Genomic DNA, 24,102 nt, shown 5'->3' with positions numbered 1-24,102 from the left:
TGTTAGAAAGACTTTGAGAAAACAACTAATCTACCTTCTTGCTATCCGGCATGCTCCAGGCATTTCAGACCGGTAAAAATCCATCCCCCTTCATCCTCGTAATCGCCTTGATACCCACCTTCTTGTGTAAACATTTCTTACAAAGATCCCCTTGTGAGGGCTGTAACAGCAAGTGTGAAAAGCCAACTCGGGTTCAGCCATTTCCCCTCCCCTAAGACTCCAGATGCACACAAGACACGTTTTCAGTGAGCACACAGATGTTTTCTGTCTCAGGCTCTCTTCCCCACTGGCTCAGGGGGGCGTCTTTGGAAAACATGCAGAAATAGCCTCATGCTTCAGCTTCTCTTATCTGCACAGTGGAAACAGTCATCTCGAGGTTCACGCAAGTAGGCTGTGAAACTCCATTAATGTTTATAGAGATATAAAAATGTGGGGCATTGTATTTTTGAAATGGCAGTCTGAGCCATAGTACAGAAAATGTTCCCAAACACACTTCTGAAAACCAAACATTTAAAATATAGTCAGCACATACACGAGAGCTAAGAATTTCACTAGACTAGGCTGACATTCAATTTTTAATGACCTATATGTATTTATTAGTCAAATTTAGCATGTATTCTTTCATCTGGCTTAATAGAATGAATTGATCTTTATCTCACAGAACTTGCAATTGCTATAGGATGCTCATTCTACTTTAGTAAAAATATCAAGGGGATCAGTACAGCTGCTACCGACAAATACTAGAGTGCTGCATGGCGACAGGTAAGTGGCATCATAATAACGACCGTGAAAGCACCGCACAATCTTTACATGTTTGCGTCACTGGTGACTTATGACCATTGCTGAGTTTGAGAGATACCTGTAGTTTACGTAGTCAGATTCCTGGCATGTGGGTTATATGGGTATGATGTGTGTAATGTGACTCAATTGACTAGAACATTTAATAAAGCAGTAGAGCCTCTTCCTTAATTATGTTAGAAATGGGTAGCTTTCTCCATACAGAACTGTTATATATAAGAATTTTAGATTATAACTGTTACAGAACAGGGCCAACGGGGGGTACGATATACTATTACCAAAAGGACCAAAAGGACCAAAAGGACCCCCGCTAGGTTTGCTATGCCTGCCGCCAGAGGAAAGACATCTCTCAATGCCAGAGATTTGTGAAAAGGAAAGAAAATATTTATTTAAAGCTATACAGACTTAGAGTAGTGACTTAATGTCTTCATTAAAATATTGAAGTTCTTTAGGATACCCACAGATGCACACAGTCTTTCCTTCTCCCTCTGCCCTAGTCTGGGGTAACGTATCTCAGGAAAAGAAGTAGAAATCCGTGATTTAGGCTCCCAGCACCATCAGCTGTGTTGCTGTCACGATCTTCAGTTAATCCAAAGCCATGTGGCACCTTCTCATGGCCTACTGGCAAGAGTTCTTTGTACCCATCTCCCAGGAAAAGTCTCTCCTGCTTCCTAAACCACGTGCCAAAAAGGAGCACCCCAAAGCCACTTGGCCCTCACTCTCACCGAAGCTGCGGGGGTCCCCACCCTGGCCAAAGCTGCGTGGTTCTCCCTTGTATGGCTGCCGCGCCTGGGTTTAAATCCCCGCGCCAACCTTCCTCTGTATCCCATTTCCGACTCCTCCTACAATCAGTTACCCCTGGCAGCATTCCTGTATTCTTCCAGCTTTACTGGGCTGTCATTGTAAGTCTGGGCAGGTGTGGCCTCATGTCATGGAGCTAATCTTCTCCAAGTTCTCATACAGGCACTGTAACCAGGGGGAGCTGCCCTCCAGTTACATCTTGGGTGGAAGTCCCTTCCATCCCCCGGCTCAAAGCCGGGTTAAAGGTTATAGATATGTGAAATGACTATGCCAGAGGTTAGCTGCAAAGCTGTTGCTGTACAAAACAGCTCCGTATGTTCCTGCTCCGTGTGTCCCTTCCCCCAACCCACACCTTGCGGGGCGGGGGGGGGGTGAGGACATCCTATATATCTTTCTACTATTTCCCGGACACCTTGAGTGTCCCCATTCCAAATCCTTATTTGGGGCCCCCCTCTGGGCTACACCCTGTTACATAATGAGAAAACAGTACAAGCTGTGGGAATAAGACTTGTAAAGGTTCTGACAATATAGATCAGAAAGCTGGTTTTGAATCATAACACTTACACATGCTACTATGTGGGTTTTACTGAGTACTCTAACACAAAATATATATTTGTACATATGTGACTCAAGATTCTTCCAATTTTTCCTATTCTCACATTTTTATGGTTCTTAGTTTTTGTAACCTCCATATTAAAAAACAGTAACTTCTTCAACTCTAAGTTCTTTCTCACCTTTTCTCTTTAAAATTCCATTCAGTGAATGTTTTTTGAATGTGTACCGTATGACAAGGCACCAAACTTCCTAGCACCTTAGACTAGAGAGAAATGCACATGTTGACCAAATGATCACAGAAATATATACTTATACATTGTGATAAAAACTCTAAAATCATATGACAGGGAGACATGCCTTCATACAGGTATGCCGAGATCTGCAGTGAGAAGAGATGAATGGGAGGTAAGGGGAAAGGATTTTGGGCGGAGGGACCAGCATGAATGAGGAGCAAGACACAGATGAAGAGAGAGCGGCTGGAAGCATGGAGGGAGGCGGAGGGTGCAAGACGAGGTCGGAGATGAAGGCGTGCAGGGCCTCCAAGGCTGTGCGAAGGACTTAGGTCTTGTGAGCATCCCTCAGTGGTCCTTGCATTAAGTTGTTCTCTATTAGTCATTGATTGTGCTAAAAAGATAGCTTCCTCTCTCTCTCCACATATACAAACACCCCCACATGTAGATACAGATATACAGACATAGAAATTTATCTATATATCACTGTGTAAGTTAACGTGTTGACTTGATACACTTATATTTTGCAAAACAATTACCACCGCAGCATTAGCCAACATCTGCATCCAACAAATAATCACTATTTTTTGTGTGTGCGGTGAGAACATTTAAGATCTACCCTCAACAACTTTCAAGTACACGATACAGTATTATTAGCTACAATGACCATACTGTACATTAGACCCCCAGAACCTGTTAAATCCTATAACTGGAAGTTTGCACCCCTGGACCAGCATCGTCCCATTTATCTCTCTTTTTAAAAGAGATGGCCAAGATGGGAAGAAAAACACCTTCCCATCTTGTGTTCTTACAAAAATGCCTGCATCCAACCCAGGAAAATCATCAACAGTGTGCGTTTGACAATAAGTACGATGGCCTAGTGTTTCCAGTGCACTGCAGTTACGTATAAACATTACATGACGCCCTTCCAATGTAGTTCTTTTAAAGAAAATTCTAACACTCAACCAATTACTATCACTAGTACCACACCAGCCACGCCCTTCCAAGTAATATAATACTTAGTTATTGATTACATTAACATGGGTTTGAACTGGGCAGGGTCACTTACACTTAGATTTTTCTACATAAATAATGTAAATGTATTTTTTCTTCCATTTGATTTTCTCAACATTTTCTTTTCTCTAGCTTACTGTATTGTAAGATTACAGAACATAATACATGTAACATATATAAATGTGTTAACTGTTTACGTGATTGGTTTCTGGTCAATAGTAGGCTGTTAGTAGTTAAGTTTTGGGGAGTCAAAAGTTACACTTGAGTTTTTGACTGTGCGTGGTCGGGGGCATGCCCATAAATCCCTGCGTTATTCATGGATCAACTGTAGTTACATTAGACAAGAGTTTTCAATCCACATACACTGTTGTGTGATCAGTAATGACCCACACTTATACACAAACTGTTCTTTTTCCAGTCTCTCCTTGGCAAAACGTAATATATTGTACCACGTTAAGAAAAAATGGTAAAAACTATGGCTTACAGAGACATTTCCTTTTTAGATGTTTATACTGCTCTTGCTTATCCCTCTTAAAAAATACAGCCTTGGTCAGATATGGTAAGCATCCATCCTTGTCATTTTTAGATATCCCAGCTCTGAACATACCCTTAGAAAACTTAGTAACTGAATTCTGACTTCAAATCTAACTATGAATATTGCATACAATTCCCAAAGGAAGAGAGTTAACTAAGACAGGAATATCAAGTTTTTAAAAAAATGAGAGAAAAGGGGAAAAATAGTTTCTGCTTATTTTAGATGTTCCACAGTAATGTTGAATTTTAGCAAATTTCCGGACCAAGCTCTGTTTCTGCTTTAATCACTGAATTTAGCCGATGTGAAGGGAATAATGTTGTTTCTCCACCTTTTGTTCATATTCACTGCATTTATTTCCCCATGAAGATGTCTTTGAGAAAGATGGTGAAATCCTCATATATGCGCATAAAAATACAGGAACCCCACAATGTCACTATTCAGGAACCTGCCCCAGTGGTAAAGGGTCTAAACATTTAAATCTAAGTAAGATCTCATTATGAAGTAGCTTTAAACATAAGGAGGGGGTAACAAAGGCAGTGTTATAGTGGGGCTGTACTGAAAGGCTGCCTTTGCATTTGGAAATGAAGCTCCTGGAGGAATGGATCAATCAACGCGTGACTAATGGGAGTTTGCCTACGGGGAAGTCATAAAATTCACGCCTGCCGACTGTTTTGCAGAGGTTGTTTTTGGCGTGGCTTCAGATACACAGCCCTCACTTCGCTGCCACAGCCCAAGCTGATCTGATGTGCCTGCTGCTGCAGCTTCACACGGAAGCCCACTGTTTGAAGCTGCGCTTGACTGCATCCCTCAAGGGTTCACAGCCCGTAAACAGAGGGGTCTGGGAGGATCAACCACACAGCAGTGCAGGCTGTTGGGTGACAATCTGGACCCCTGTGCACAGTTCATTTACCTTTCCCAAGTCACATTCCCCTGCTTTGCTTCTAAATTAAATCTGGTTTGGCAAATCAATCTGTTTTTGAGAAATCTGCATTTTGCAGCTCAAAAGTTGTTTTGATTTAACCTTCAGCATTTTAATCTCCACTCCCCTCCTCTCTCTGGGGCTTTCTATCTGGCTGGGCAGGTTTTGCCCCATTCTGCCTCGGGCCTACCCTGCTGGCATTTCGCCCACACTAAGCAGCGAGGCAATGCGCTTTCACGAGCTGCTTTCAGCTTCCTACATTAACCTCCCTCCTCTGCACCCGAGTTGTCTGGTTTCAGAGCTGTTAGCAGGTTCCCTCATTCACACTGTGCATTTTTTTAGCCTGTCTGTGATGACTCCTTAGAAATTCATCTTCTCTTACCGATGAGTCATTTAGATTATGTCTGAGTTTCAAAAATGATTCTGACCAGTTTTCCATCCACCTACACAGCTGTGTGATCGGTAAAGACCCAATATTATCAAATAAACATAAAATAACCGATCTCTCTGCCTCCAGGCTCTCCCCTGCACATTCATTCCAAGGATGCTGCGAGACTGCTCTTCCTAAAGTGTAACTGTGACCATTTTACCACCTTTCTTTCTAAGAATAAAGTCTCTTCAGCCTGGCAGTCAAGGCCATCAGCAATTGGGCTCCAACCTGCTTTTCCAAATAGTCCTTCTTGCTCTGCCCTTCACGGGCAGGCACAAGCCCATTGTGTTGGCCTTCCAGCCCCACCTCTGTGTGCTTTGCCTTTGACCTGAGCTATGTCTGTTTGCCCATGTCTTATATTTTAGCTGAAATGCCATGTGTTCCATGAAATCCTCTACCTTCCCTGCCAGAAGTCATCTTGCCTCCTTTCAATTCCCATTGCCCTGAGCAGTAGGTTATCTCTTAGCAGTTAGCACCTGTTACTTTAAATCTGAAGTGTTTGTATACATGCTGTGCCTACTAGAGGCTAAGCGACAAGGGCAGAATCCTCCTCTCAGACATTTTGCATATACACCACGCCCACCGCAAGTGACTAACAATGTATATTTCATAATTTGAACGAGAGATGACAATTTGTAGGGATACTGGGCTGCTGTTTCAAGTCAAAAGAATATTCTACCAGCATTTCTTGGACCATCCCATCACTGCATTTACCATCCACAATAACAGAGGGCAAGTCTCAGTTGACTGTGACATGGCCTAAACAATGCATGAGTAGGAAGAATACACCTAGGTTCTTTAAATTTCAGTGACAGAAATGGAAAAAATATTTGTAAGACTTGATAATTTTACTTTCTTTATAAGGTACTCATATTTTGTGGAGTTTAAAAAATATGAAATGGCATAATAACTGCCTATCCTTCCAAAGCTCAGTCCAGCAGCCAGATATTGGTTGAGCTCCCATGAAATGACAAATACTGAGGACATGGAAGGGAACCAGATACAGTCCCTCCCCTAAAGGGGACAGTGTAGCATTGGAGCCAGAACCATCTGTACCCAAAAGTGTGTAATAATGCTGTGCTGTCTTTAGGAATGAAGTGCTGTGGTACTACAGAGAAGAGAACAGTTACAGTTAAGTCTGCCTGAGGAGGGGAGAATACTTTATAGAGGAGACAGCAAATGTCATGGAAGGAGCTTTGGAATTAAACACACCTACGTTCTAATATTGACTCTGCTATGTGCTAGGTCTATGACCTTGAATAAACTGCTTAAATCATTGAAACTTGGTTCTGTAGCTGTAAAAATGAGGATATTACTTGCTGGAATTGCTGTAAAAATGAAAAGAGATGATGCATATGTTAGCTGCTCAATAAATTTTAAACAGGTGGGACCCTTTACATTGGGCCACAAAGGAGAAGGCTCTCTCTGGGTGTGAAGTTCGGCATGTCTTTGCAAGTGAAAGAACATATGGCTAGTGTGTTGGCCAAGACTTATTTGGGGGAGACTGCCCTGTATACCTCCCTTCTTAAGAACCATCCTCCGTAACTTCGGAGAGCGGTCCGTGGACCCAAGGATCTCCTTAATCCCCCTCTCCTGCAAGCTGGCCACAAGGGAGCCCATCTCAAGGGTGACTAACAGCATGTGTTCTCCCCCTTCTCATTCTTTCACTTATTTCATCCATTAAATGCTTTCTACAATCAGGCACTGTGTGCATGGCTGGATATAGCAGTAACAACACTGATATGGTCATTACCACACTTAGGGAGGAAAACAGATAGAAACATGTAAGTTTAACATACATACTTTTTATTTTATTATATATATTTATATGTGTAAAATATATATGATTTTTATTTTTAGTTTTAGGCCTTTTCACCTAGGCTAAGTGAGTGACAGGACAGAAGCAACCAGAACACAGTGACAATGATCTCCATGGTCAGGAAGCAGCCTTGGTGAAAAAACCAAGTAGGCAGGTTCTCTGCCGGAGGATTCTGCACTGAACAACAAAGGGCGAGAACAGAGGCATTTGGAGCTGCCTCGCTTCCTGCCTTTCCTGCTGCTTTCACTTTTCCTGAAGTCCTATGAGACCGTAACAGACCTTTATAATAACTTCTTCTTTTTTTTTTTTACCTGCACTAGTTTGAGAGGGTTTAATTTTCTAGAACAAGTAGTGAGTGCCTAAAGGCAACATTAGTAGCTAGGGCTGAAAACAAAAATAATGAAGCCAAATAATTAGTCCAACTGGAAGACAAGAGAAATGGACAATTTTAAAGTAAATTCAGTTACCATGTAAATGCCAGATGGAGAAGAGAGGCCCATGAACCTACCTCTCCTAGTACTATGTTGCCATAATTATGTACTAGTGTACCTATATGCCCCACAGGAATGTGAGTTCTTGAGGGACAGGGACCATATCTTGATATCCACAGGGCCTGGGACAATGGGCAACATTTAGTACATTGTCTAATATATGAATAAACGACTGAATGAACAAAAGGAAGCAGGAAGTCTAATAAGATGGTCACTGAAATATTCGTTTCAATTATCCACTTCTGTCAGTGCATCTCTGGATTCAGCATAAGGTATTTACATAGCCTTAAAGAGTACCAAGCCCAAAACGTATGGGGTGCCTCCTAGGCCCTCAGGCACTGCAAGTGGCTGGTACGAGCCTTGAGGAGCTTGCAGTCTTGGAGGTGTGCTTAGTCTTGTCCCCTGCAATAAGGACAGCAATCAAACTGCCAGTAGCTTCGTTTCTACATCAGTGAGAGCCACAGTTATTTATGGATTTGCCATTCCTGCAACGTTGAAAGGAATTTTATAATCAGCTTTGGTCACATTTTTCAAAGGCTGTGCCATTCAAAGGTGCCTTAGAAACAGCTCATCTGTGTACGTTTTGCTTCACTTGCTGGGCTACCAATATTATCTTCACACTAATGAAGGCAGCTCTCCTGTGAATCTTCCTTGGGAAGAAAATACTCTTTGCAGACCAGTACCTTTGCATCACGGATAATTCTATAATTTAATTGCCTTTCCTAGCATCTACTTTCTGCCAGCAAAAAAAAATATGCATGAGTTGTTGTCATGTTCTACTTGGCTGACTTTTGGGGAATTAACACCAGGGATACAAATCAAAATTAACTTTTTTTTTTTTGGCAGGAGACCAGGATTAGAAAGAATAACGAAGACTTGAAGGTGGGGAAAAAATGCAGTTTTCATAGAATCATGGGAAGTTTAAAGTAGGACTTAGAGATAGTGTAGTTGTGGCTTTTCAAACTTTAAAGTGCATTCAAATCACCACGGGACTAATTAGAATGCAGATTTTGATTCAGAAGCTTGGGGTGCAACCCAATATTCTGCATCTCTAGCAAGTTCCCAGGTGATATTGATGCTGTTTGTTCAAGGACGTGGAAGGCAGAGTAATGACTCCCCATAGACGTCCATGCCCTAATCTACCAGAACCTGTGAGTATGGTAGGTCACATGGCAAATTAAGGTTGCAGATAGAATTAAGGAGGTTGTTAGCCGATCTCGATATAGGGAAATTACTCTGGATTATCTCAGTGGGCCTAATATAATCACAAGGGTCCTTACACACAGAAGGAGGAAGCAGAGTGCGGGAGCCTTGCAATCTCTTTTATCGCTTTCTCAGAGCCAGAAAGACCTGACCAGCCATTTCTGGGTTTAAAGATAAAAGGGGACCATGGGCCAAAGAATGTTTTTAGAAGCAGGAAAGGGCAAGAAAAATTCTCCCCTAGAGCCTCCAGAAAGGACTGTAGACTGCTGACACCTTGATTTTAGCTCCATAAGACCCGTTCGGACTTCTGAACTCCAGAACGGTAAGATAACAAATGTGTGTTGTCCGAAGCCACTGCGCTGCGGCGATTTGTTGCAGCAAATCCCATCTGTTCCAGAGATGGGAAAACGAACACTCTGGCCCACCCTTTGCGGAACAGCAGTCTACTTTCTCCCTCTAATATGAGGATGCCTTTCTCTTTCCCATCAACTATCCTCTTTTTAAAAAATATACCTTCCAGAGAGCAGCTCTCTCTCCCCATACACACACGTTTTGGAGCAATTCTGTTCACTCAAGCCAGATTTTCTGAGAGAAAGTGAGATAAATCTGACGGTTTTTGACCCCAAGGAGCTGACAGAACTGTAGGAAAATAAGGCAAAGTCCTAAATAACAACTAACTCCACAGTCATGTTGACAACAAAATCCCCTCCGAGTCTCACCTGTTCTCCATCCTTCCTTTCAGTACAGGCCCCTTTGCCTTTCAGCTGACTCTGGAAAAAGCCTTCTCACTGGATCCCCCGGCTTAGGTTCTCCTCTCTCCAATGCATCTTACACAATCACTGCACAATTAATCTCCCCAAAGTACCTGGGCATGTTCACTGAACTGAGGGAAGGGGCCCGCAATGAGAAAGGATTTGAAGAGAGGCAAGACAGGAAATGAATTTTGAAACAAAGTCCCAGAGGGAATTAAAAAAAAAAAAGACATCAAAATCAGTGTGAGAAAGCAAGCTTTGAAAAGGAGGGAGTATGGTCCTCTCTTTTTCCGAATTCTGAGAAAGGAGAAAAAGAAAGAGTAAAGGAAGGTGCAAGGAAAATTTGAGACTGTCAAGAGGAAAATTTAAGGACACTGCTGTATTTCCTCTGTGTGAGTGTTTTAGATTTTGCTTAGGGCTAAAGCAGTGGAGAAAGGTTTGGAGTGGCCTTTTGGGAATGTGTAGGAGACGGCGAGGTGAATGAAAGGACGCTCGCTGGGCGGGAGTGCAGGCCCACTGATGCCGGACCGCACGGAGCTGTCACGGAGCCAACTGCCTGGCTTTCCCCAGTGATGCTTGGTAAGCCAGGAGCAGAAGCAAAGAAAAGGAGTGATCCAAGGTCACAACACAACAGAAACACAGTGGTAGATCCTAGGGCTCAGGGATGTGGGGGCTGAGAATCATCAAGATGCCAATGAAGGCATCTGTGGTCTGGCAGGGGAATGATGGGCTGGGGGACGAGGGAGAGGCTAAGGGATGAGAGAGTCCATGGAGAACAAAGAGCAGATGTGTGTGTGTGTGTGTGTGTGTGTGTCTGTGTGTGTGTGTGTGTGTCTGTGTGTGTGTGAGAGAGAGATAGAGACTGGATGAGAGAGGTGGATGATAAGAGGGATGCTGTGCAGCTGGGACTGGCCGGGCATCTCTCTGTCTTCTCCATGTGGTGTCTCCTGGTAGGCTAGTCTGGGCTTCCTCAGAGCATGGTGGCCTTAGAGCAGATTGTTGACACGGCAGCCCTGAGCTCCGGCACAACTGTCCCAACCAGCGAGGAAGAAGCTGAATCACCTAGCTTCATAAGCCACATAGAGTCACCTCCTTCCTACTATCCTGGCCAACCAGTTCGAAAAGCCTACCCAGTTTAAAGGGAAGGGGCACAGACCCCACCTCTTAATGGGGCAGATCTTGACATGGTCACTGGAGAATACCAACTGCCTCAAACAGTTAAAAACAACAACCACCTAGATTTCTTTCCATCAATTCTGGGTCTATATTTTGTCAATTCACTAAACTTTTGAGAAAAAAATAATTTAAGTTGTTATAATACTAAGCAAAAATTGATAGCTTAAAAAAAGTTATATAACTTCTTTAATTCCTAAAAACTTCACTTGTTGTAGAGCAAGAGATAACACACTCAAATGGACTTTTCTACTATCTAAAAAATCATAAAATTCAAGTCTGATGACCAAAATATCTTAAATCTTGTAACTAAGCCCGTGATAAATTCTTCATTTCACAATTCTTACTTTTAATCAGACACTTCTAGGGTACACACACCCATACACATTTCAAAAGATTGCTATTAGGAGAAGTGGCCCCTCTAAGCTCTATTGAGACAAGCAGTGGGCTTCTCACACATTTCATTTTACCCACTGAGCTAGCACGTACTCAGTGTACACCTGCGTGTTTTCTATAATTGTGCTTGATTCTTCCTCATGTTTTCCAGAACTACTAGCAGACTTGCACATATTTTAGGGCCAGGTAAGCCCCTGAGGCCACTGGAAGTCTGTTTACAGCCAGCCTGTTACACCCGCCCAATTTAGGACTTAGGTAAATACTTTCTCTGAGGAAATCCATATTTGAATTTATTAGTGAAGACCAAAAAAAAGGCCAGGTTATTTTTACAAGATGTTTGTTTTTGGTATTTAAACCAGAATAGAAAAGGGAGATCATTTTAATTTATCTTGTGCTTCTAACTTAAGACTATTCAGTAAAAAGTTTCCTTCCTTTTCTTTGGAATTTAAGGTCTCTACTTGGATGTGGGGGAAAGGGGATTATTGACATCCACTCTCCCTGTGGGTTTTTTCCCCTCATTCATTTATAGAACTTTTCAGATGAAGAGTACCATGAAAATGTAAGTCACTAATACCCTTTAATCAATACAAGAATAAAGGAGTTAATTACTCTTTAGTCAATACCAGAATAAAGGAGTGAAGTTAATCTCTAAATTATATCAACCTTGGATATTTCTTCACTGTGGCATGAAGGAAGGAGACCATCTGAAAACCATGGAAACTAGGAATACACTCTGTCTTTGGGGGAAGTGTATTTGTTCACCCACATATCTTTTTTTTATTTTAACAGGATTTATGAGTAAAAAAAAAGAGAGACATGCTGATTCAAACACCAGTAAAAATGATCACCTGACTGACGAGATCTTATTTTCCCAATGATTTTATGAGTTTGTTCATTTGCTTTTTCTCTGAAGGCAGTAAAAAGAGTTAAAGCTAGTCGGTGCTTTCAGCCTTAATCAAATAGCTAAAAATTACAACTTTAGCCAATTAAAAAATACTAACAAATATCCATGGGTGGATGAGTGGATAAAGAAAATGCAGTATAGACACACGATGGAATATTATTCAGCCCTAAGAAATGAAGAAGAAAACCCTGCCGCACGCAACAACACGGATGAGCCCTGAGGAGACGAGGGCACTGTGCTGAGTGATGTTAGCCAGGCGCAGGACAAATGCTGCCTGATTCCACACACATGAGGCGTCTACAATCGTCAGATTCATGGAAGCAGAGAGTAAAAATGGTGGTTGCCAGGGACTGAGGGGAGAGACTAATGAATGGGGAGTTGTTGTTAAACTGGTATCAAGTTTCAGTTGTGCAAGGTGATTCAGGTTTTAGAGATCTGCTGTACAATGCCATGCTTATAATGAATACCACCTTGTATGCCTGACGAGAGTGAATCTCATGCCAATGTTCTCACTACAATTAAACACAAATGTTAACTTTAAGTTATGTAAATGATCCCAGTCATCATTTCAATACAGCTTTATTGGTAATTATCTGCAAGGAGTGACGGCAGAGTTTTGAAGGGCCTGTAGACAGGGCAGCAACAGACATGCCGAACCAGTGAACAGTACAAGGACCTCAGAGAAGGTTTAATCAAATTCCTTTATTTTACAAGAAACTGAGCACAGAGAGGCTAGGTACTACATTTAAATTGAGGCAGCTGCTCGGTGTCAGGACTAAGGCTGCCGTGGCTCAGTCCCCTTTTGTGGTCCTGCAGGCACCAATGAGGTGGGAAGGAACACAGATTCATTCAGCTTTAGGGTTGGAGCAGGTTTGGGGTTCCTCTGCATGAATTCCTTCCTTTGGCAGGTAGGGAAACTGAGGCCCAGAGAGGTTACACAGTGTACCAAAGGACACGCCGTTTTTCAGTTGAATTACCTTGTTCTTTTGCTTCCTTGAATGTGGTTAGAAATAGAATGTACTTTTAAAAGAAAATGAAACTACTAACTCATGGTTTGCTCTGAAAGTTGAGAAGACCCCTTATACCTGTGGCAGTATGACTCAACTTACTAGGGAAAGGGACATAAATTCTAGAGTTTGTATTTTAATTTACTAATGACCTGAGAACAATGGTTCTCAAACTTTTTATTAAGTCTCATCAGTGAACATATAAATCATATGCTTTTCTCTTATATGTTTGAGTTCCCAAATAGGTGTTTCAATTGCCTTCCTAAATATACTGTTTTGTTATACTCACATATTGTGGCGGCTATGGAAGTCTCCCACTATGGAAAGCACAACGGACTGCCAGCCCAGCTGTCCCTGCCGTGGGTCCACCAGTGCCATTGTACCCAGGGCACAGTCCCCCCAGGATGCTCCCAGTCAATAGCTGAGGTGGTGGGGTCTTCGGGGAAGCTCCTTTCCCAGCGATGCAGGAGTCCCCTAGCCGGCAGCTGTGGCTCACAGACCCCCATCACCCTGCAGAAACTTTCTCAGAACCATGCTACATGTTGAGGCTGCCCACCCAATTTTCCTTTCTTCTCCCTCTTCTTTCAGAGATGTAAGACCTGCATGGAAGCCTGCAGACTCTCCCTACCGGCTCATGCTTCCTTCCTCTTGGTTTTTTCTTCTATAAGCACTCCCCCCATGCCCCCGCCATCCCATCTTGGCATCTGTTTCTTGGAGCATGCAGATGGACACTAATATGATTTTTCTCATTACTCCTGTCTTTTCCCTACTGACATTCTAAGGCTTGTCTCAAACCAGGAAGACATGCTCTGCTTCCTCCTCCTGTCTTCCTGACAGCTGAGAATCATCACTATATAATCTGAGCTCAATCCTTTAACTAAATATTGATTGCCAAATATTTGGGGACATAGAGACTATAACATTACTATTCTAAGAGCTATTAAATACACAAATGAATTAAAAAGTCCATTTGTGCTCATAAGGACATTGTAATCAAGTTGTGGAGAAATCACTACCAGAAAAAAAGTGGTTTTAATAATAACACAAACAGTATACTTTTAAAATGCCGAATCAATCAGTTTGGCTGCCTACCTACCTACCTAATCTATCCAGACAGATTTTTAGTGCTCAAGATCAGAAGACAAGAAACCATTGCAGTCTTGTCATTTTTTTTTCGTGGGCAAAAATTGTATAATTTAATATGAAGGATCACTGTGAGAAATAACTAGAATATTGGTGAAATACCCACAAATTCTGAGGGATTGCCAACAGAGGGAACTCTTTTTCTACTGCCAAAGGTTTTAATTTTTGACATGGTCTTGTATTCTTTATTTTTATTGCATTTTTTCCATTACAATTTATCCTCCTTATATTCCCCTGCCCCATCCTGCAATCACCACACTGTTGTCCACGAGTCCTTTTTCCTTCATCCCTCCACTCCCTAACCTCCCCCCAAGAGCTGTCATCCTGCTCTCCATCTATGAGTCAGTCTCTACTTTGCTTGTTAGTTCAGTTTGTTCATTAGATTCCACTTGTGAGTGAAATCATATGGTATTTGTCTTTCTCTGACTGACTGATTTCACTCAGCATAACGTTCTCCAGGTACATCTATGCTGCCGCAAAGGGTAAAAGTTTCTTCTTTTTTATGGCCAAGTAGTATTCCATTGCATATATTTTTTTGTATTCTTTAACATTAGTCATCTATCTTATATGTACCTGTCAGCCACAGTGCAAAAAGGGCCACAATGAAAGGCTGGAAGGCGAGGGGGCATGAGAAGCAGAACAGAAACACTGTGAATTCCAATTGTCCAGCTTCGCAAAAGCAATGTGACGCTAACCCTGCAATAGTAAATTTCTTCTTATCCCCTGAAACTGATGCTGACATTTCCATTTATTCATTCAGTTCCTTTAGACTCCTTGTCAGATCTAGTTGCCAAGCAACAATAACAGCAAGCTCTGTACATAAGCAGTAGGCAATAACTATTGTCAAATGTCTCTCCTTTCTTTGAAAGGGAAATTTAATGACTCTTTCCTATGAGAAAATGATGACAAGAACCTGTCCGTTGTGAAACCTGAAAGCTGTGTGTGTGGCTTTGTGTTCTTGCTGTTTGAACTTAAGGATTGGGCTAAATTGACTTCAACACCCCTAAAAACGGATGCAGTTAAGATGTGCCACCAAAGCTTGCATGCTTCGTTCCTTTAAAAACAATTGCATGTCATTAAAATTTGTCCCAAGTCCCATGGAATGAATTCTCTATTAAATGGAGTTAATATTTTAAAGCTGCATGATGACAGGTTTCCTCTGCACTTCCTCTGGTCCTGCTGAAATCTCTATAGTCAGATCCTTCGGTTTTCCTGACCATCATCCCACATAAAGACCTGAGCTATATTTCTGTACTGGGTGAAATAACAGATCAAGGCATTTGCAGGAAAAGAAGAAAACATGGCATGGGCTGACCTGTGGTGGGCAGACTAGAGGACACAGAGTCTTTCTCAGTCAACAACAAAAATGTTGAGACCCCTTTCTGTTCCCACTGCGGACAAGAGGCTCTTCTCTCCTCTTCTATTCCTCCCCCATTATTTTAATGATCCTGTATGATTATTGTTTACAGGGAATTGACCTTTATAATGCTAACAGCTCTAAAAGCTATTCACAGTAATGGCACGGCTCAGCAAGGATATTCTAGACTGAACTATTCCTCATTTCCACAGCACCATATTTTCTCGCCTCACTTATTCATCTTGAGTCTCAGCAATAGCTGTCACAGTTTGAAAAAGTCCAGTTTCACATGCTTTTTCTTATTTGGGCTTTTTATTTTGTTTTCTTTCTAATATCAGATCTATGTGAATTTGTTTTGAGTGCCAAACAAAAATGTTAACTGGAGCTCCTTTTCTACTTTTTAAATCGTAAAATAAGCAGATGAGCTCCCCCATATCCTTTATAGTTTACACGATTAAGAGTTCATAAAGCAGCTTCACATTTATTACTGAACTGATAACTTTGTTAAGTAGGCATTATTATCACATCCAATCTACAGAGTACTGAACTGAGGCCCCTACAAGTTAAGTGACTTGATCCAGGCTGCCCAACTAGTAATTGAGGAGCTATAATCCTGCCTCTGTTTCCAAAGTCCATGTTTTTTCCCCTATTTTACCTCCCTGGAGCTTACTTCCCAAACATACTGCGTTTCAGAAATATTAACCCCATTTTACCTCATAAGGATCCCCAGCCCTGGCTGGCGTAGCTCAGTGGATTGAGTGCGGGCTGGGAACCAAAGTGTCCCAGGTTCGATTCCCAGCCAGGGTACATACCTGGGTTGCAGGCCATAACCCCCAGCAACCGCACATTGGTGTTTCTCTCTCTCTCTCTCTATCGCTCTCCCTTCCCTCTCTAAAAATAAGTAAATAAAATCTTTAAAAAAAAAGATCCCCTTTGCTTTCTATCACCAAATTTTATTGCTGAGGTGTGTTCTGTCGAAACTGATTTATAATAATGCATGAAAATATCTAACTAAAATTTTTATTTTGTTTATGCTAGTTCTAATAAACCTTTCTTATTCAGTTGAGAATTAACATTTAAAATTTTGTAAGTCAATTCAGCTTGGTACCATAGTGTTTCATAGGAGAAATAACAAAATAGTCACTACTGGGTTCTATCCTTAGCTCCTCTATCATTTTCTAATGTTGAATTTCTTTAAAAATATGTCATTTAGATAAGAGCTGTGAAAGTGAGTATGCCCTAAATATAAAGCTCAAAGATTTTTTCTAGTATCTCTTCTTAACAAAATGAGACACTGGAATTCCTTCCTTCCTTCCTTCCTTCCTTCCTTCCTTCCTTCCTTCCTCCCATTCTTTCCCTCTCTCTCCCTCCCTCCCTCTCCCCTCCTTTCTTTTTTTCTTTATTATTATTTTTGTCACAGTGGGATATGACTAGTTACTCACCAAAAGACATCACTTGTTACCGTGAAACCTATTTGTGGCCACTTATATTTGATAAGCATCCCATAACCACTCTGATTTTTGGCAGAATCACCTAAGTAACCTTAGCTTCTGTTTCTAGAAGCAATTTAAAGCAATTCAAAACTTGCTTTATTTATTAGCAAAGAGAGGACTAAAATGAGATGACATTTTCATTAACGTATTATTTCAGTTTTCAAGATGCTTCAGATCTTGCAAAATATCCTAAATGGGAAATGCAATCTCTAAAGAACTTAGCTATTCAAGCAGGCATGTTCATTCATCCAATGTCCCTTCACTTATCTGATTCTAACTGGGGGCCACCTAGGTGAAAGGCCCAGTCCCTGTCCCCAAGGAGCAGATAATCTTACTGGAGGAGACAGACAACTGACAATCACAGTGCAAGGAGTAACGGCTGCATGCGGAATGCAGAAAACCCCATGGAAGCCGAAAGGAACTAGAAAAAGTACAGTAATTCAGGAGGGACAGAAGGAAGGAGAAAGGAGCATCTGAAAGGTTCCTAACAGGGAGGTGAGTGAGGGTTGGGTCTGTGAGGAGGACACCCCACAGAGGGAAAACTGCCTTTGCAAAGTGCTGGAGGCGAAACGTTCAAGGTCAGGATGGCGGCTGCAGGCGGTGGGTGTGTGGAGAAGTGGCAACAGATGAAGGTGTAAAAGCAGATGGGGGTCAGGTCGCACTGGAGATGGATCACACATGTCACACTGAGGAGACTGAACTTCGACTCCAACAATATTTCCAATTTAAATCTCCACAGTTATAATCCAATAATATGAAGATACTTGAAAATAAAGCAGTCACAGTGTCAACTGTAAATTTCAGTTGCATTGGATATTAAACCTTAAGTTATTAGTTTTTCCTTTGAATTAAAAGCTGCCTGAGGACAGAAATTATTTCCTCATCAAAGCACCTACTCCTTTTCAGTCCACCCAACAGTGGGCCCACTATAGATAACTGCTGAGCTCATTTCGTGGCAAGGCTTTTATTGAGTGTTTAATTTCCCATAGCATCCGACTAGTTATTGTATACGAACACTACACAGATCTGTTCTCAGATATCTAGAAGCTTATAATTTATAATTTAAAACAACGGTTGTTATTATTCTTAATTTTCAGAACTAAAATGTCATTGCTCTGTGTGACAGATTGAGAAATAAACTAATCATAAAAAGGCCATAAAAGCTAATAACTAAAGGAAATAAATGTACTGAAATAAATCAGTATAAAACTGTAAATGATCAGAATTTTCAGTTGTCTATTATGATTTATTTATTGAGTGAGAAATCTATTAACCTTTTGACATAGGAAGATGGGATTTACTAATTGAGTTAGAGGTGCTCTTCTTCCATTGTCATGTGGACTGATAATATTTACAACTTAAATAGCACCCTCTCTCAAAACAATGCCAACATTTTGATAAGTTACTGAAGTGGGATAGCGAAAACACCACCTATTCTCAGTCTTCACATGCATATGTGACACTGACTGTGACAGGCAGGTAATGTGGGACCTAACGCTGACGCACGGGTGTTTACCCTGACCCTCTGGGGCACGTGCTGACACATCAGCCATCGTCCTCCTGTTGGCCTGATGCCACCTTTGTTTTGAACAAGACACTCTATCTTTGCTGAAACTACCACATTGGCCCATCTGATAGTTATAATTTGCAGAGAATCAATTTCTAAGACTGATGGTTTAAAGGGCTTTTCCTCCCCACAGCCCACCTTTAGAAGCTGTTCAATCCCCCCATCAACAGACATTTGGAAAGGGGCCAATCTCTGGTCAGCAGTGTGGTGCTGGGCACAGTTTCTCAAACTGGGGAAAATATCTCCCCTGAGAATATGACCATAAATCTGGGAGAATATGAAGCTACGATATAAAAGGGTGTATCTTTCTGCCATGGTGTGCTCAATGGTCAATAAGTAAAAATGGTTTGGTATTAAAATAATATATGGAATATAATGAATAAAAAATGTGCATCCATTTTTTTAAAGATTTTATGTATTTATTTTCAGAGAGAGGGGAAGGAAGAGAGAAAGAGAGGGAGAGAATCATTAATTGCAAGAGATACATTGATTGGTTGCCTCTTGCTGCAACCCAGGCAAGTGCCCTGACCAGGAATCGAACCGGCAACCTTTTGGTTCTCAGGCCGGCACTCAATTCACTGAGCCACACCACCCAGGGCAAAAACTGTGCATCAATTTTTAAGGTAACAAATAAAACTCCAGAAAAGGTGCATGTTTGTGGAAGCTGGTTTTATCATGTCCGCAGAGAGTTGGGGTGACAAGTTTGTTCTGACCTTGACTTTTACCTCAAGCCTCTGTGTCCACACCAAACAGGAAAGGTATTTAATATGAAGATTTAAAAAACATATAGCATAGTGGCTGACAGAGCTAGGGTATCTTTTAAAAAAAATCACTCCAAGTCACGCACCTACTTAAAACCTTTCAACAGCCATTTCTGCCCTTTGAATAAAGCCCTTCATGGCTCTGTCTCAGGCTCTAAACCCTTCAGGGCATGGGCCCCCTTTGGCACTCTGGGGAAGTCTATGTGATCCTTCTAAGAATAATGTCTTAAAATTCGTGAAATAAAATACATATGATTACAAAGGAAACAACTCCTATTGAAATAAAGTTGAAATATTAATGAAAAAACAAATTTGTCCTGTGGTAATATATGTGCTTCTCTATCAAAATCAAATAACAATACAGTGCAGGCTCTTTAAGTACAGTAATTTTGGAGTAGTGATGAACAAACAATATTCAGGAGATCTGCTACAAATGGAATTGGACATGAAGAAACCAGTGATTTTCAGTCGTGAAAGCCACAGGTACTCCTGCTACTACTGCTACTGTGGGTGTTTTCTCCTTGGCCTACATTTCTGAAGGAAGGAAATGCTAAATTTCACGTAGGTGTTAGTGAAGACGAAAATGCATTTTTCCCACCCAAGTTCATGGAACCCTGAATTCTACCCCTGGATCCATCAGAGGTCCAGGAACACAGGTAAAGGGCCCACACTCTGCCAACACTGGCTGCTGCCTCACTCTCCGGCCTCCCCTCATGGCGCCATCCCTTCTGCCTCCCACCCTGCGGCCCCACTGTTCCCTTGCTCTTCATACACATTCAGCGCAATCCGCCTGGGCCATCTGCTTTTGCTTTTCCATCTGGAGTGCTCTGCCCTCAGATCTTTGCTTTTGTTTTATCTCAGCTCAAATACCACCTTCTCCAAGAGGGCTGTTCTGACCAGCCCCATCTAAACTGGCCATCCGCCCCTGCCGCCCTGCTTTCCTCATGGTAGTTATCACTCTCTGAAATGACTGTGTTCCTCTAAATGTTCTGGTGTTTGTCCTCCGATTCCCTCCCTAAAAAACGAGCTCTGGGGAGCAGGGACCTCATCTACATGTTTAGGGCCACATTCCCAGCACCTAAAACAGTGTTTGGCACAAAGAAGGGGTCTGATACATGTTTGCTAAAGGGAAAAACAACAACAACAACAGAATTCCGCAAATGCTACTTCTCTCATTCTTCACTATTTTAGGTGCAATGGGGATGCACAGGGATGAGAGACAAACCCTGCCCTTCAGCAGTTACAGACTGGAGGAGGTGCACAGTGGTTGTCTGCGCACCTCTTCCAGTCAGAGTTCCTGGACTGTCAGAGTTCCAGTCCAGGCCGTCCCTCTCTGCTGTAGGACCAAGGGCAAATCTCTTCTAGGGCGTCAGTACCCTGGTTCCAGATGAATGGGTTGAGGAGATTTACCTGCCTGGTCTCATATGGTCTATAGTTTATGATCATTTAGAGCTAACAGTGCAAGATAGCATATGTAGCCAGTGCCTGTGACCTACGTGGAGGACAGACAGTTCACAGAGGAGGACAAGACTTGGAAGGACTCTGAAGTGTAGTCAACCTCCAGCAAATGAGAAGGAGGATCTTCAAAGTCATGAACTCTCAGTGGTGGAAGAAACTTGAAAGGCTACACAGCATGACCCCTGGGTGAGGCTTTGGATGTCTCTGTATGAGACCATTTCCGAAGATGTAACATAATACTCCAGCTCCTAGGTGCAGCCAGCATGAAGGCTAAGAGTATGGACTGTAGAACAGCATTGCCTGGGTTCAAATCCCAGCTCTGTTGCTTACTACTTCTTATGTGAATTTAGACAAATTACCTCTCTGTGTCTCATCCCCTCCTCTGTAAAATGAGAGTAACAACAGTATTAACTTTATGGAGTCAAGTTCAGATGAGAAAAGTGAATTCATATGCTTAATATACATTCAGTAAATAGTACTTATGGTTCTGCTGAATTGTTTCCTACTCTGTCAAACTTACTATATATTCCCCCAAACTGTTTTCTGCTTTCCTGTTGAAATTTAAATTTTACGGGCTGGAGACAACGGTTTGGAGTTCCTGCAAGACTACAGGCAACTTTCTCTTACCTTCTCCTTGACATTCACGTGAGTATTGAGCTCGGCCATCTTGTTTCTAGTGGAATAAGCCCTATAAAGAAGGGAAAAAAAGATTAACTTAAAAGTTTTAAAATCGATTTCCCAATGTGTTATTTTTATGCTCTCTTCCAACACAGTAAACAATTTCATTCAGATATAATCATAAATAGCATTTTGGAATGTAAAAATACTTTCAAGCTAAGCACTTATCTTATATATGTTCTAAAAGCATGTTACAGTAACTATGTAAGACAATGTAAAATATTTTATTCATACTGTATTGACATGAAAAATGACAAAGACAGGTATGCACACCCAAACTGTGTTTCTTCTTATTATGTAAAAGAAGGGTGGTCAAAGCCGTGAGAGGAGGAAAAGTGTACCTGTATTAACTAAGCATTGCCATTACAGCCCTTACTCTCCCAGAGCTTTTATCAGCCTCTAAATAATATAACAAGTATTTGTTGAGTCTTTCCTGCATGCATTTAAGCTCATCATGCACTTGTGAGGAAGAAACAGAAAGAAACAGGAGAAATGATTCCAGATTTAAATATAAGAAACACTGCGTATAATAGCGTTAAAACTTGCTTTTTCACCTGGCAACATACCATAAACATTCATACATTCACCATATTTTTAATGACCATAAATTCATAATCTTGAGTTTCAAAAGGACCCTTATGACTGCCCATAAGCCTTCTGTTTCCCTAAATTCTTTAGGGTTTCTGCCTTTCATGTCCAAGTTTCCTTGTGAAGTAGCCCATTCTGAAACGTATATTCTTAACATCAAGCTGTGGTGTTTTCCTTCTCATCTGTTCTAAATATTTCACCATTATTATGGAGCTAGATCTTACGTTTTTAATAGTTTCATCTATTTTTGAAATAGAATATAAACAACTTAAGATGAGTGAATGTATTGGTTCCAATTAGCAGCTAGACAGGCCAAGGTACCAGTATACTATTTGAATATTTCGTGCTTTTTGTCAATCAAGAACCAGTGAAACACTCTCCTACATTCTTTCTGATTTGTTACAAAGAGCGTATCTACAGTGGACACATTTTTCAGGGTAACTTGCAAAAATTCTCAGATTTCTCCCCATCATTTTCTCTTAAACTTAGATCTTCAATAAACTAAATTCAGATCCATTGCCTTTGGTTGATTTAAGGACGAAAGCTTGGCAATAGGTACTCTTAACTCTAGTACCACTCAAACAGGAATCCACATAGGTAGATTATTATATATTACCAAATGTTGGGGACAGTGAGGTTTTACTTTTATAATTTTCCAATGAAAGAGCCACGGACAGACACATGCCTGTGGGCACAGGAGCAGGAGAGGCCCTGCGTACTCCCACTGCGGCAGCTCCTTCCCAGGCACCCTGCTGAGAGTGCCCGTCCCACTAAACACCCCTCCCATTTAAATAACTCCCAACTGATGAATTTTACATACGACCTGACATATGGGAGAGAGTAAATAATACTAGCTGGCAAGTGGTATCATTCCCATTTACTCCTGCCCCTGAGAGTTACTAGTAGAAGAGAAGACAACAGGATTATTTTCGCATTGTGTGTCCCAGTGAACAGAGATCACGTGTGAGGTACGAGGACAAATAACCAGGTGTTGCTGTTTACCAGCCATGCAGGAGAAGTGAAACCTTTGATCAGCCATCACAATGCCTTGCAAGATGGTCTACAATCACACTACTGGGAGACCTTTGGATGGTGGATTTCCTTATTCACACAGAAGTTTTGGCATTGTGTATACACTTTATATTTTGGGGAGCTTTCTGTGTGTTCTAGTGTATGTATCAGTAGGTGAGAGAGTCAGATGGGGGAGGAAGTGGGGGAAAGAAAGAGAGATATGGGTTACGCCTGAGGAACTGTAAAGGATCGAAGGTGACAGCTGGATTTGGCACTACTGTTGGCATGGATCTGTGAGCTGTGGCTCCTCTTGTTAGACTAGATTAGCTAAATCTTCTGGACACCTCTAATCTTGCCATTGTGGAGATCTGTGAAATCCGAGAGAAGAGGTTTATTGTTTTTGTTTTGCTTTGATGTCTAGGATCTGGGTATGCAGCATTTTGTAAAGCTAGTATGTTCTAATCCGCAGAGGTATGAGGGAGGAATTCCACTGAGAACAACAAATTTCTGGGATGGCAGCACTGAATGGTGACCTATAGTCATAGGATGAAAAAATGAATGCACGTATATAGTATTCATAGGGCAATATATATACACACACACATCCATACACAAGGTCTGTCCAGAAGGTATCCAGCCATGTAATATGAAAAGCAGAGACATTTAATTAAGAAGACACAAGATACAAGAAACAATGTACAAAGGACAATGATGCCTCAGTCCCCTCCAAAGTTATGGCTTTCTTGAGGCCATAACTTCCAAGTATATCAAAAACTAAATTCTCGAGGAAATCTGGTTCACTAGTAGCAGTTTGAATCAAGTCATTAGCAACTGCAGCACGATGTTCCTTCTGCTCTGTAGCAGAAGCTGCAGACTGCATTTTGGAAGGACTGTTTCATGCCAAGATCCTGCACCAAAATCTTGACACAGTAGTTTTTGGAATCCCCAGATCAGCTTCTAGTTCTCGCAGTGTGAATTGTTGATCTTTGTTGATTGCAGCCCATACACATTCAACATTC

The 24,102-nt window shown here is 41.6% G+C and overlaps 1 protein-coding gene across 6 annotated transcripts in view; it reads right to left on the bottom strand.

Annotated features, from left to right (window-relative positions):
* The window catches only part of SPATS2L (spermatogenesis associated serine rich 2 like), a 164,406-nt gene that overhangs the window by 64,620 nt on the left and 75,684 nt on the right, over positions 1 to 24,102 (bottom strand). For all 6 annotated transcript variants that reach the window (XM_045847642.1, XM_045847648.1, XM_045847647.1 and 3 more), the window contains one exon: positions 21,434 to 21,494. In XM_045847642.1, the coding sequence (XP_045703598.1) occupies positions 21,434 to 21,472 (39 nt within the window). In that variant the 5' untranslated portion in view covers positions 21,473 to 21,494. The remainder of the gene's footprint in view (positions 1 to 21,433; positions 21,495 to 24,102) is intronic.

The sequence above is a fragment of the Phyllostomus hastatus genome, unplaced genomic scaffold (genome assembly GCF_019186645.2).
Source record: "Phyllostomus hastatus isolate PE091 unplaced genomic scaffold, TTU_PhHast_1.1 phas_contig_57, whole genome shotgun sequence".
Taxonomy (NCBI): domain Eukaryota; kingdom Metazoa; phylum Chordata; class Mammalia; order Chiroptera; family Phyllostomidae; genus Phyllostomus; species Phyllostomus hastatus.
This window is presented reverse-complemented; position numbering and strand designations above follow the sequence as displayed.